The following is a 13,969-nucleotide window of genomic DNA, read 5'->3' as shown; positions in this document are numbered from 1 at the left end:
TAGATAGCACAATTCACTAGACTTTGTTAAGGAAAGGCAGTAGCTAGCAAACTGAACATGGGTCCTTATAGTGAGCTAATAAGACAAGCTACTCCTCATTGTCGGAGATATCGATGACGATTGGCTGCTTGGACATGGAAGAGGGCAAGGCCTCTGCATCGTGGGTGCCCTCGTCGTAGTGGTGAGTTGCCTGAGCCGCTCCGGGCACCAACCTGCTGGCTCTCGAGATGAGGTAAGCATGTGCACGCTGAGAAAACACCTCATAGTCTTCGTCGAAGGCACCGACGGTGGCCTCGAGAAAACGCCACAAACTGTCATTTAAAGCAGCCAAGCGCCTCGCGGCATCGGCGTGCGAGGCGTCGACAGTGGCCTCGACGGTGAGGTGCTCCTCCAAGATCTAGGGGTCGGCACAAATGGCAGCCATGACGACCTCATCCACGCGTGCGGCCACGATTTGCTTCTTTGCAGCCAAATGCTCCTTGAGATCTTGGCTACACTGCGTGCACCATGGCTTAGGGTGGCGCTTATTTGGTGGATGGGTCGGTGATTTGGGTGGAAGGTGTCACGCTCGCGCCGACGGTCGGGGCATGTGGGATGTGGAAGGAGGATGGGGGTTGGGTGTGGATTACCTGCCTGGATAGGCGAGGCCGAGCAGCGTGAAGGAGGGTCACCGGCGAGGAGGCAGCGCTGCAAGAAAGGAGTGAAAGTTTGAACTTGGAAAGGAAAGCGGAAATAGGGGAAGTGTAGCTTTTGGTAAGGGGGAGGGGCGGGGAGGTAGATATTTCCGCGAAAGCCGAAAATTTGGAATCGCTTCAGCGAAAAAACTAGCGCGCAAAGTGTCATCAGACACGGTCCCTTATTCAGAGTGGGCTTTGGACTCTAGCCGTCGCACCTTCTCGCGTAAGCCATATGCGTACTATAATCCGACGGTGCTCCAAGATATTTTGTGCTGCATCTCACATGGTTGGTGATAATAAACTATGTTGGATCTACTTGATTTTTCGTCTTGAATTGAATTACATAATGGGGTCACATCGGCAATGGACGGTGTTTGAATTGCTATACCTTTTATCTGTAGTGAACATGCAACTATATGTGTGTCATAAAATAATTTGGAATTATTCAGGGTTCGTTTGAAAATTTTATACATTAAATTGGTTTTCTAGCCATTTCAGGTGCACAATTCAAAACTAAAAAACATGCACATGCTCCGGTGCACCAACATGGTTTGTAAAATCATATATGTGTCCATCACTATTCAAGATATCTTCCGATATTTCGATAAATCGGCCGATTTATCGCTTACCACTGTCTGACCGAAAAGATAAATCGGCCAGTAAATCAGCCGATATGGCAATAAATCGGCCGATATGGCGATAAACTGGCCGATTTACCCCTTATCATGGGTCATCCGATAAGTTCCCGATAAGCGATATCCCCAACATTGGTGTCCATGGGTTTATGCTTATGTCACATGCAAGAAATGGGGATGAATTTCGAACACCACGGCACCGTGGCTCTCCGGCAAATGTTGAGGTACTTGCTTTTGTAATTCTAGTAAATCCAAAACCCGTCTGAAATTCATGAACCTTGGCATGCTATCATGGAATGGCATCAACTTGCTGGGGTAAAAAATATTGTCCCATTTGGGGCACATTGTGGTATAAGGTTCTCACAAACCAGAGCTTCTCACAAGAAAGCCTCATGGTTCCGTTAGGGAAACGTGACACCTTTGTGGACAAAACGATGTTCGTCGCCTCTTCTTCCTTTCAATTTTTTTCTTGGAGTCAACATAGAACAACAGGAGTGCCGTGTTAAATTTTGGATTTTTTCGGGGATTGTTTGGACATTTTTATACGTTGATTGAGTTTTCTAGGCATTTATGTGCATAATTCAAAATTGAACTGCATGCGCATGCTCCGTCCATAAAAAATGTTGCAAAATCAAATGCTTGTCCTTAGTTGCAAGATTAGGTCACATGCAAGAAATGAGAACGAATGTCAAACACCTTGACACTGTCGCTCAACCGCTACATTGAGATACATGGTTTTAAAATTCTAGTAAATCAAAAACTCGTCTGAAATTCATGAAACTTGACATGATATGATGGAACGGCAGCGACATGCCATGGTAAAAATATCGCCCCATTTGGGACAGGTGTGTGTATAAGCTTCTCGCAAATCAGAGCTTCTCTCACAACAAGCCTTATGGTTTCGGTAGGGTACGTGCCACCTTGGGGGACGAAACGATATCTATTGCATCTTCTTACTTTCAAAATGTTTCTCTTGTCAACATAGAACAATACGAGTGTTGTGTTAATTTGGGATTTTTCAGGGTTCGCTTGGACATTTTTATGCATCAACTGAGTCTTCTAAGCATTCATGTGCATAATTCAAATTTGAACTACAAGCACATGCTCTAATGCATATAAATTAGTTGAAAATTCAAATTTGTTCCCTTGGTTTCATGCTTAGGTACAATGCAAGAAATGGGAATGAATGTCAAACACCCTGCCACCGTCACTTGGCCGCAAACATGGAGATACTTGGTTTTCAAATTCTAGTAAATCCAAAGCTCGTCTGGAATTAATGAAACTTGGCATGCTATCATGGAGCGGCATCAACATGCCGTGGTAAATTTTTTATCCTATTTTGGGTAGGTTTGAGGATATGCTTCTCACAAACTAGAGCTTCTCACAACAGCATGATTGTTTCGGTAGGTACATGCCACCTTGGGGGACGAAACGATATCTGTTGCCTCTTATTGCTTTCAAAATGTTTCTCGTGTCAACATAGAACAACAAGAGTGTTGTGTCAATTTTTGGGATTTTTCGGGGTTCGCTTGGACATTTTTAAACATTAACCGAGTTTTCTATGCATTCATGTGCATAATTCAAATTTGAACTACAGGAACATGCTCTAATCCATATAGATTAGTTGAAAAATTGAATTTGTGCCCTTGGTTGCATGCTTAGGTCACATGCAAGAAATGGGAATGAATGTCAAACACCCTGCCACCGTCACTCGGCCGCAAACATTGAGATACCTGGTTTTTAAATTCTAGTAAATCCAAAGCTCGTCTGCAATTCATGAAACTTGGCATGCTATCATGGAGCGGAATCAACATGTTGTGGTAAAATTTTTGTCCCATTTGGGGCGGGTTTGGGGATATGCTTCTCAAAAAACAGAGCTTCTCACAACAAGCCTGATGGTTTCGGTAGGGAACGTCCCATCATTGGGGATGAAACGATATCCATTGCCTCTTATTGCTTTCAAAAAATTTCTCGTGTCAACATAGAACAACAGGAGTGTTGTGTCAATTTTTGAGATTTTTCGGGGTTCGTTTGGATATTTTTATGCATTAATTGAGTTTTCAATGCATTTATGTGCATAATTCAAATTTGAACTATATGCACATGCTCTAATGCATATAAATTGGTTGAAAAATTCAAATCTGTGTCCTTGGTTGCATGCTTAGGTCCCATGCAAGAAATGGAAATGAATGCCAAACAACCTACCATGGTCACTCGGCCACAAACATTGAGATACCTGGTTTTTAAATTCTAGTAAATCCAAAACTCATCTGAAATTCATGAAACTTGCTATGCTATCATGGAGCGGCATCAACATGTCATGGTAAAATTTTTGTCCCATTTGGGGCAAGTTTGGGTATAAGTTTCTCACAAACCAAAGCTTCTCACAACAAGCATGATGGTTTCGGTAGGGAACGTCCCACCTCTGGGGACGAAACGATACCCGCTGCCTCTTATTGATTTCAAAAGTTTTCTAGTGTCAACATAGAACAACATGAGTGTTGTGTTAAATTTTGGAATTTTTCGGGGTTCATTTGGACATTTTTATGCATTAACTGGGTTTTGTAGGCATTTTATGTGCATCATTCAAATTTGAACTACATGCACATGCTCCTGTGCATATAAATTGGTTGGAAAATAAAATATGTGTCCTTGGGTGCATGCTTAGATCCCATGCAAGAAATGCGAATGAATTTTAAACACCAGGGCACTGTTGATTGCCGGCAAAATGTTGATATACTTTGTTTTTAAATTCTAGTAAATCCAAAACTCGTCTGAAATTCATGAAACTTGGCATGCTATCATGGAATGGCACCCGACATGTTGTGGTATTTTTTGTGTCCATTTTGAGAGAAGGCGCACTCGAATAACAGCCAACAAATGCATTTTGTAAAAGTACCTGCCACTTTAATATCTCAAATGTTTGTATAATTCAAATCGTATATGTTCTATTAACCATTCACGGGACGCCACGTGTCTTCGTTTTAATGGCTATAGGAGGTGCCATGCGGATAGCTGCTTGACTGAACGGGAGGTGTGCGAGCGGAGTCCGGTGCGCAAGCTGTTCTCCAATGCGGAGCTTATTGGGAAGCATGCGTGTTGTCCACTACGCATGCTCACTGGGAAGCGATGCCTTTGACTTCCATGGCCGCCCGCCTTCCTCTCCATTAATGGCACCCGAGCCGCTGTTTAATATGGGTGGCCTTACTGTTTGCCTCCCATTCCCCTCCCTCCCGCAGACCTCCACCAACGCCATGGCGCAGAATGATCATCTGTCACTAGTCTTCAAATTTGATGAAGTCGACTCCGAGCCGGAGGAGATAGAAAATAAGGAGGAATGGGGCCTCATGGACATGGCCCTGAACGAGCTGGCTGCGGCGGTTGCTGCCCCCGCTCCTATCCCAGCTCCCATCACCGCGCCCGTGCCAGCGACCATAACCGTAGCATTGACGGGCTGGTCGCCGAGCACTATCGCAGAGCTGGAAGCCGCGGGCGTCAGCGAGGTCTCCGCGGAACCGCACAAGCTCGTGTACATGCCAACGCTAGCGCCCGTGCCTGTGCCCGTGCGCGCCCCTCCACCCACCGTGGCACCGGCCTCCGTGCGTTTGGCTGCAGCAGCCGTGCCCCTGCCCGTGCGCGCCCCTCCACCCACCGTGGCGCCGGTCCCCATGCGTTTGGCTGCACCCGTCGTGCATGTGCCCGTGCATGTGCCCGTGCGTGCGCCCCCTCAGCGGCATTTGACGCTGCCGTCGACCGCTACCTCTCAGCGGCGCCAGTTGCCATCCTCAAGCGCCCCGCCTGTCGATCGCGCGATGACATGATGTTTGATTTACAAGTGAAAAACATTTTGTGCTGCCTTGAAGACTTCAACAACAGCGCCCCGGAGGACGAAAACGACAATGACGGCGCGGCACGCCACCTCCGCCGCCGCCAGAAATAGTTTTTTTGGGATTTAATACTGTATCTCGAATTCTCGATCATACGAATATAAATTCGCAGTGTGACTGAATGAAAGATATGGTTTGAACGAACTTGCGTTTTTATTTCTTAATGTATAGACTTATCAAACGATTTTCTTTTGAAAATAACGTCAATGGTTTTTAAATATAAAACACTCATCGCAAATGTTTTAGTTAGAACACCCGTATGCAAACTGACAGCTTCCCCAGGAAGCCAAGGGAAACTGTGCCGAGCAGGATTTGTGCAGCTCCTGATCGCAAACGTTTTAGATAGAACACCCATATGCAAAGTGAGAGATATGGTATTCCCCCTTAAGTCAATGGAAAATTCGTAGTGCAGGATTTGTGCATCCCTTCAACGCAAACGATTGTTTTGGATGACCTGTGTGCAACCACGTAGAAACAAATGGGTAAGATTTGCATCTGTCATATTGGGTATGTTGCCATTTGTCAAATCGGAAAGATTGACATTTGTTTATCTAGTAACATTGCCATTTGTCAACCTTGTAACACTGTGATTTGTCAAAATATGTAGCTAAAAATCACTAGCACTATCTAATTTTTGCAACTAAAATCACTAGCACTGTTCATATGGATACCACTAGCAGGTGTGAGTTGATGGACGCATATGCAAATGTACCATTGATTACACATAACAAGTCATCAACCCACAACAACAACGAGGATACATGTTGGATTATAGATCATTTCCAACAAAAAATTCTAGTAAAGTAAAGTTTTTCTCACACAACAAATAAGAAAGCGATGAAATGAACTTTAGCTCAACCACTCGTCGGCGTTGGAAATGCTTGCTTTGAACCAGAAGTGATTCTCTGGGAAGGGCCAGCTACTGTCAATCTCGAGACCAACGCAGGACTGATCATCCAGACTGAAGCGGCCTATTTCAATACCCATATTATGATAGCCATGGTAGGGAAGCATTGCAATGTCTGAGATATAGATACAGTTGCTTCTCATAAATGGTAGTAACATTGTGTCAACAGAAGCTGGATCGCTTTTCACCATCATTGGATAGTTTTGTCCAAGGAAGAGCGAGTTTTCTCTAAGACTATCAATACTGAACCAGGGAGAAGGTGTTGGCGCTAGCACACTAGTATCCATCCCGAATACCCTGCAACGGATGTTGGAATAGGTCCGGAGAGTGCGACCATGCGAGACAACACCTGCTTCCTTAGTAACATCAGTAGTGCCCTGTATACAGAAAAGAGGTGATCCATTGGAATAAGTTGCCAGATGCCACTGAGTATATGGGTCCTGCTCGTCCTCATGCTCGTGATCATCACCATCGTCATCTCCCCCTTGGTTATAAATTTTTTCAAGTATAGGTGGTGGAATATCGCTTACGCGGCCTCGGATAGGGACGTCCCTTGATATAAAGAGGCATTAGTCCCTGAGCCCGCAGATGACCCTTCCTTCCCCCCAGAGGTCGAAGTACGTGACCTCGTGGAAGGGTTGGAGGCTCGTGTTCTCGTCCTCGTTGGTAAGGGTGATCGGCGTGTGTTCTTTGGTCGCTCGAGGTTAAAGATGTACTCGCCGCATCGGCGTCTTCGTGTGTTTCTAGGTCGGTGACGAGACAGTCTCCTGGCACTTTGCTAAGGTGGCAGGCCTCGCAGAACTCATGACTAGCTAAATTGCTGGCTCGGCCTCCACTCCGTGGATGGCGTGGAGGCTGCCCGTAGGGCACCTCTGGGTTGGTGGTGGGGTGCGTCCCTTAGTCCAGACAAGATCGCGAGGAGATCCTTCGGGAGGTCCCATGGCTGCGAGGTCGGATGGTAGGTTGATGCTGACCCGGACCGCCTTGTCTACGACGAACGTGAAGGAGCCAAAGATTAAGCTCTTCCCCGGCGATAGGTTGCCGAAAGCAGGGAAAGATCCGATCCATGATCGGTCTCCAGCCGGCGCTACCCATGCCTGTCGTGCCAACTGATGGAGCATATTTCCATCAGATCCCTCGGTACGGGTCCAAGCGCAGCTGGAAGTCATGGATCGAAGGTCACGCGAGGGGTTTATTTAGGTTCGGGCCTCCGGAGAGTAATACGCTACGTCCTATTGGTTTCGGTTATTCACAATGGAGGTATACCTCGTGCGAGGGGTTACAATGGTGTATGATGGCACTACCGGGAGTTATCCTATCTGAGGATAGATGATGGAGAGGAACCCTTGATATAGACAGGAGAAGTCTAGGTTTTACATGCCAGATGCGATCTAGGGCGCCGCCGCCCTCTAGTCATGGGTGTCAAGAAGGTCTTATGGCCTCCTAGGGTTAGCATCACATCGTGGGTCTGTTGGGCCACCTTGTAGTTGAAGGGGTCGGGCTCCTTGGTGGTAGCCACCCCCGGTACAGGACCCCGTCAATAATCCCCAAGTGTTTAAGAAATTGTCGCAGCACTTTCTAGTGATGGAAGTGATAAGTATAGAGTGTCAAACCAACAAGGAGCTAAAGATATGATGTGCATCCCCCTCCTCGGGCGCCATAGATGTACCTCTCCGACTGTCGCCCAGACATCCGCAGATGCCACCTACGCGTCTGCCCACCTTGGACTACGATGTCATCCACTCATGATCCGTCCGTATCTAGCAACCCCCCCTGTCGATGTCGTCCATGGCGGACACCACACCCAGCAGGTATTTGGTCAAATGGCATAAAGCTTTTTTGTTGAACTTCTTGTTGTTTTCTAGAGTAAGCACGATTGCGAGGTACTCGGTGATGGAGTATGTGTTGTTGTGCGATGCGTTCAAGGTCATATATGTGGGTCTATGTTGTTGTGCGATGCGTGGAAATTTATATATGCAGACTTTGTAGGCATGAGGCAATGGGGCTCGCTGTTTTGACAAAACAAGCGTGCTTCATTTCTTGAGGAGAAGCACTTCGCGCCCTACGACAGGCACGTGATCCATGATCGTAATGTGAAGTCACTAGCCAACCGGTGGTACACCATCTCTAACGCCTTCATGAAGTATTGTGGCGTGGTTGCACGAGTGGAGACAAAGTGGCCATCAGGCTCGACAACCATGAAGATTGTAGTGCTTGCTTCTTGTTGCTCTACATGTTGATCAGTTCATTGATTCACTCAATGTCTAACATTATCGCGTTGTACTACAGGACCGAGAGTAGACCATTCACATTCAACATTATTGGGTGAAGCTTAAGGGCGACCGTGCGTGTGAGGATATCTGACGATTATGACTTGCGTACCATTGAATTTGGAATCGATGGATTCAAAAAACTTATTGAACATCCGTCTATCTCGAATGTAATATTTACCCGTGTTGAACTATTGTTATACTAGGAATATTTGCAAGCTATTTATGGATGAATTGTGTTATTTTCTATTATTATTTTGAATTTTGCGGATAAGAAAAACATCAGGAGCGGACATTTATGGGACATTGTTGGATGGCCGGCTCTCGTATCCGAGTTCACAGACCAGTCCGAACCAGTCTGCGAATGAATGGTGTGTCTGTTTTAGAGAACGGCGTTGGAGATGCCATAATGAAGCTAATTTGGCGTTGTAAATGTTGGTTTCTTTTGTCAGTAAACTTGCTCAAACGTAAAAACATAAAGAAGTTTGACTTACAACTAACCTAGATTTTAAATATCATATTTGTTTCAAATTATAAGACGTTCTAGATATTTTAATATAAATTACATATCCAACTGAAATGAGTGAATAAATAAACCAATAAAATATGTCTATATACATTCTACACACACTAAAATGAGCAGAACTACATATAATTTGGAACGGACAGAGTACTCTCTACGTTCGAAAATACTTGTCATAGAAATGAAAATGAATATGTCTAGATATATTTTAATTCTAGATATTTATGTTTTTATGCATTTGTGGATAAGTAATTCCAGACGAAGGGGGTATAATTTAGAACGGAAGGAAGAAATAGTAATGTTTTGTCGCACTAGGTGCTGGTGTATACAGTTGTTCACCGGGCTGGACCGACCTGCGCCCGTGTCTAGTGCCCACCAAGCTCTAGCCTCTACCCTAGCAGTAGCATCACCAACCGAAGTGTCAAGAGAGTATGCGACACACGGCACTAGAGATCCCTCTCGCACACACAAAAAAAGACTGTCGATGCAACACACGGCATTCCTCCAGCTGCTACACACACAGTAGCCCGGCTAGCTATACCCTGGGGGGATCAGATGCCCCTCTCCCCGTATTCAAAGCGTATTCAAAACGCTAATCTTTCTGAATACGCTAATCTTTTTTCCGCAGAAATGTGTACGCCAGTCCCAGCATGAGCTAGCAAAACGAAAACAATAGTAGTCACGTGTAGAATTACCTTATCTTGAGAAATAAATGCGCCCAACACGGCGAGATAAGATTTCGAATCTCAACTAAATAAGCCCTAAATATACGGGATCGGCGTAAAACAGGAAATGCAAATATATTATTATCGTTGGGGATTAATCACGAGATCATTTTCGCGCGGATACTGCAGTACTGTGCCACATTTATGGGCAAAGATTTTCGATATTCCCCGAAAAAAAAGGTTATCGATATACCTTGTGGAAAGATAAACGGAATACGGTATGGAAAAGGGAGCGGCGGATGGCAACAAACCGCAGCAGCCCGCGCCCCCCGCCTCTTATACGCACGCGCCCCCGCCCCCTCCCGGACCAGACGCACCCAGCGCAGGGCACGCACGGGCAGATCGAGGCAGGCAGGCAGGCACAGGCGCCGTAGCCGAGACCGGGAACCCCGACGGGCCAAGCACCACCACCGCCACCAACCCTAGCTACCCAGTCGACGGCCGCCATGCAGCAGCGTCCAGCGTGCCGCCGCCCCGCGCTCTGACGCCCGCCGTCGGACGCCGGTCGCCGTCGTGGTCTAGCGAGCGAGAGAGCGTTTCTTTCTTGGTACAGGGTACGGTGTTGTGAAGATCAAGATATATGGGCGTGAGCCTGCTGAGGAAGCAGCACTCGTCGGCGGCGGGGGGCTCGAGCGGCGGCTCGTCGATGCCGCCCAAGGGGTGCATGGCGGTGCGCGTGGTGGGGCCGGGCGGCCGCGCGGAGGAGGAGGAGCGGTTCGTGGTGCCGGTGGGCTACCTCAACCACCCGCTCTTCGTGGGCCTCCTCAAGGAGGCCGAGGAGGAGTACGGCTTCCAGCAGCAGGGCGCCATCACCATCCCCTGCGGCGTCGACAACTTCCGCCGCGTGCAGGCCGTCATCGACGGCCAGCGGCACGGTGGCTCCGGCTCCGGCCGCCTCGTCTCCGGCGGCCACCACCACCACGGCTCCTCCTCGGGCCACCTCCACTTCCACCTCGCCGCCTGCTTCAGGGCCTGAGATCCGCCCGTCGACGCGGATCTCGCGCCCCCTCGCCGGCCGGATAGACGCCATCCCCATGGACGCATGCATCTCCGGCCCAGTCTCGTTGCTTTGTTAATTAGAGTCTAGATTGTCAGGTATGTGATGATCGAAGGATCATGAGTGGGTTGAGTGCTAGCTAGCGTTGTTCGGGTCTGCGGGCGGGCGTGTTGGGACTTGGAAACACAGATGGATCATCCGGACTCCGCTCCAGCTTGTGGCGATGATCCATCGACGATGATGAAAATCGAAGATATTTCAGTGCCTATAATAGATTAACCAGATGTTCTCGTGTCCCTTTCCTCTACTGAATTGCCTTTGGCTTTCAGACTGTGTGGTTGGTAGTATTCTCTTTCCAGGGAAGAATCTTTCTTTGGGGCGTTGTTCATCATGGTTCATCCATACGCACGCACGTACGCACGCCGGGGCCAAGAATTAATGAACAAACTTCTGAAGAACATTAAGTGGTTTCGGAGCGAGTAGCTCCAAGTTCACACACAATTAACTCCTTTACAAGCAAAAAATAATACTAATTGAAACTGTCGAGCTAGCTTGCAAATGACCCATTTTCGTTCTTTCTTTTAAGGACCTCTAGCTTTCTTTCTTTTAGGGGCCTCTAGCTTGCAAGGGATCTATTTTCTTTCTTTCTTTTGTCCCATCCACTGTCTGCCTCTTACATTAATTTTCCCCAATCAAGCAAGGGATTAGTGCTGGATGTTAGTGGAGTACTATGTAAACATTCACACATGTACTCATCAATATTCTCCTACTCCACTCCACTAATCAACAGATTAAGTGTACGCCACCCATATATGGCACCTACGTGTCCATCTTTGGGAATATCGAGGCACCTGTGAGACTCTGCAGCCGTTGAGAGCTTCTTGTGGCAGAGGAGAAGGTGATGTCTATCTGAAAGGACAGGGCGGCGCCGCAGTGGAAAGGATGGATGGAGTGAGACAAAAACTTCCTAGGCCAGAAGGACAGGCTGACACGCAGTACGAGAAGGCAAGATCTGACTTGACCACCATGCAGCGGATACACAAACCTTCTTAGGCCAGATGGTTTTCTTATTTTGCTTCTTGGTGTAAACCCCCTTCTTGGATAGAAACTATGCTCCAAGATAGATCATACCAAAAGAAACAGGAAAGGGAAGAAGGGGGGTATATAATGGACGAAAATTAACTATTTTTTCCTAAAAAGGTGAATGATCTCCCGGCAATCAACCTGGAGTTGGATGAAGAGGAGGGGGCGGTGCTGGAGGAGGAGACCGCAAAAGAGCAAAGCAGAAATAGGAGTAGCAATAAAGGGATGGAATAAAGTGGTGTAGACCCCCTTGATGAAGAAAAAACGATGCCCTAAATTGATCGTACAAAAAAAGTTCAAGAAAAAACAATGAAAATGTCTGATCCCTCTTCCTAAGAAGTGAATAGCGCCCCGCCCCCGCCGTTCAATTGGGAGTCGAGCGGGGGTGCGGGAGGGGGAGAAGGCAAAAGGGCAAAGCATAAGCATGAGCATGAATAAAATGGAGGAGCGAAGTAGGGAAAGGAAGCTTACCGCTGAATGAAACACCCTCGAAACCTCATCGGCGACAGGATGATAATTGTTGTCCCGCCCCAATTTCTCGTTGCTTGCGGTGGTGGTGGATGACGGGCCACGGGGTAGCGACGACTGCAGATCTAACAATGAATCAGAAGAGGAGGAGTCACCGATAAAAGGATACCTCCGCGACAAGCTAGGTTGGAGAGAAATAGTGCGGAGATAGCAGGAGCAAAAAGGAGCGGAAGAGGAAGGGGAGCCCTTTATTTATGGTTATTTATGTGTGTTTGCGTGCGTGACAGGTAATCGGACACGAGTCGGCATCGGCGGTGAGGCAGGTGTGAGGGGAACAAAAGCGGTGGGAAATGGAGGTGCGACACGCACCATGTCTGTATAATTGACATGTGTATAGGTTCGACAGATGACCATATGACGATGGTAGATGGTGGCTAGTATCAGAGCAATGGTGGTGGATTGGATGATGAATCGAGATGGGTGGAGTCGTCGATAAAAGGAAGGTCATAATAGGTTGGGAAGGAAAACAAAGGAGAGAAAAAAAGGGACACTGAGGCAAGGAGGCAGATAGGCGTGCCATGTATTTATAATGATTGTGTATGTTTAATACACAGTGAGGTTACCATTAGCGGCAAGGTTGGTTCGAAAGAAAAGTGCGGAGAAGCAAAACAAGAAAGTCATGGAGAATGAAGAAGGGGGCCTAGACACGCCTTGCATTTGTAATTGTCAGTATATATTTGTTGTTCGGTAGATAATCGAACCTGACTTGGCCTCACCAAAACGTAGATTGGACAGGAATAGAGTGAAAAAAAATGATAAAAGGGGAGGTAAGGAGTGGGTTAGCGCCCCCTGTTTTTATGACTTGTTTGTAAACATTGCATGTTTGTCGAATAGTCATACATCCGTCAAAGAAAATGTGGTGTGTGACATGTACGGATGTACCCCTTTTTTTGGGGTGAAATCACTGTTCACTTAGATCCTCCACAAGTCCCAACGATTTTATAAATTTGTTTATCACATTTCAGAGAATGTTCACTGTGATATGATATTTTGTTTATATAGTGCAAAAAGGTGTAATGTTTATTTTGAAGGTCTAAAAATGCATGCATCTCAATGTCAGATCTATGCCTCTTGGCGTAGAGTCAAACTAGAGGCTAATGTCTGCTTTGTCGCACCGTTCTTCACTCGTGTGGGCGATTGTTTTCTTTTGATTTTTATCTACGTTGACTTGGGTTTTAATTTATGACAGTGCTTTTTCATTAGTTTATCATGTTAGGTTACCATTGCAGACAATATTTGTTCTGAGAGAAGAGTGGGTGTTATTTTGGAGTCAATGCACGTTTCAGCCTCGGTGTCAGCCGGTGGTATTTGTGTGATCCCCGTTGAAGCTCTTATTACATGTTAAAAGCATATAATCCTTCTTTATGGTGCTCACATGGCGACCCATGAAGCCCTTGCTCTTTTAGCTTGGCTCATGCTCTGTTCGTCACTTAGCTTTTTTCCCCCTCTTGCTCCACTGCTAGCTCAGAAATGATATCGTTTTTTATGAAGAAGTTCATGTGTTTTTACATGAATTGGATTTTTTTTAATATGGTACATTTAAATACACAATTTTTAAAGAAAATATTCATGAATTTAAAAAACCTTCGTGGATTTAGAGCAATGTTCATGAGTTTTTTTTAAAATAGTAAATTTAAAAATGTTCATAGACTTTCAAAATATCCATGAATTCTTCAAAAAGATATTAATATAAAAAGTATCCATAATCTTTCTAAACATTCATGACTTTAATAAATA

The 13,969-nt window shown here is 46.3% G+C and overlaps 1 protein-coding gene across 1 annotated transcript; it reads left to right on the top strand.

Moving 5' to 3' along the window:
* The first annotated feature begins 9,911 nt into the window (after positions 1-9,911).
* On the top strand, positions 9,912-10,918 carry LOC125523426 (auxin-responsive protein SAUR32-like). Its single transcript, XM_048688465.1, has one exon. It carries the CDS (start codon positions 10,205-10,207, stop codon positions 10,598-10,600), a length of 396 nt encoding a protein of 131 aa, XP_048544422.1. The 5' UTR covers positions 9,912-10,204; the 3' UTR covers positions 10,601-10,918.
* Positions 10,919-13,969: the final 3,051 nt, after the last annotated feature.

This window comes from Triticum urartu, chromosome 7, assembly GCF_003073215.2.
Source record: "Triticum urartu cultivar G1812 chromosome 7, Tu2.1, whole genome shotgun sequence".
In the NCBI taxonomy this organism is placed as follows: Eukaryota; Viridiplantae; Streptophyta; class Magnoliopsida; order Poales; family Poaceae; genus Triticum; species Triticum urartu.
This window is presented reverse-complemented; position numbering and strand designations above follow the sequence as displayed.

What these genes read in the sequence shown, in the direction of transcription:
- LOC125523426 (XM_048688465.1), top strand. Translation starts at nt 10,205, where the DNA reads ATGGGCGTGAGCCTGCTGAGGAAGCAGCACTCGTCGGCGGCGGGGGGC.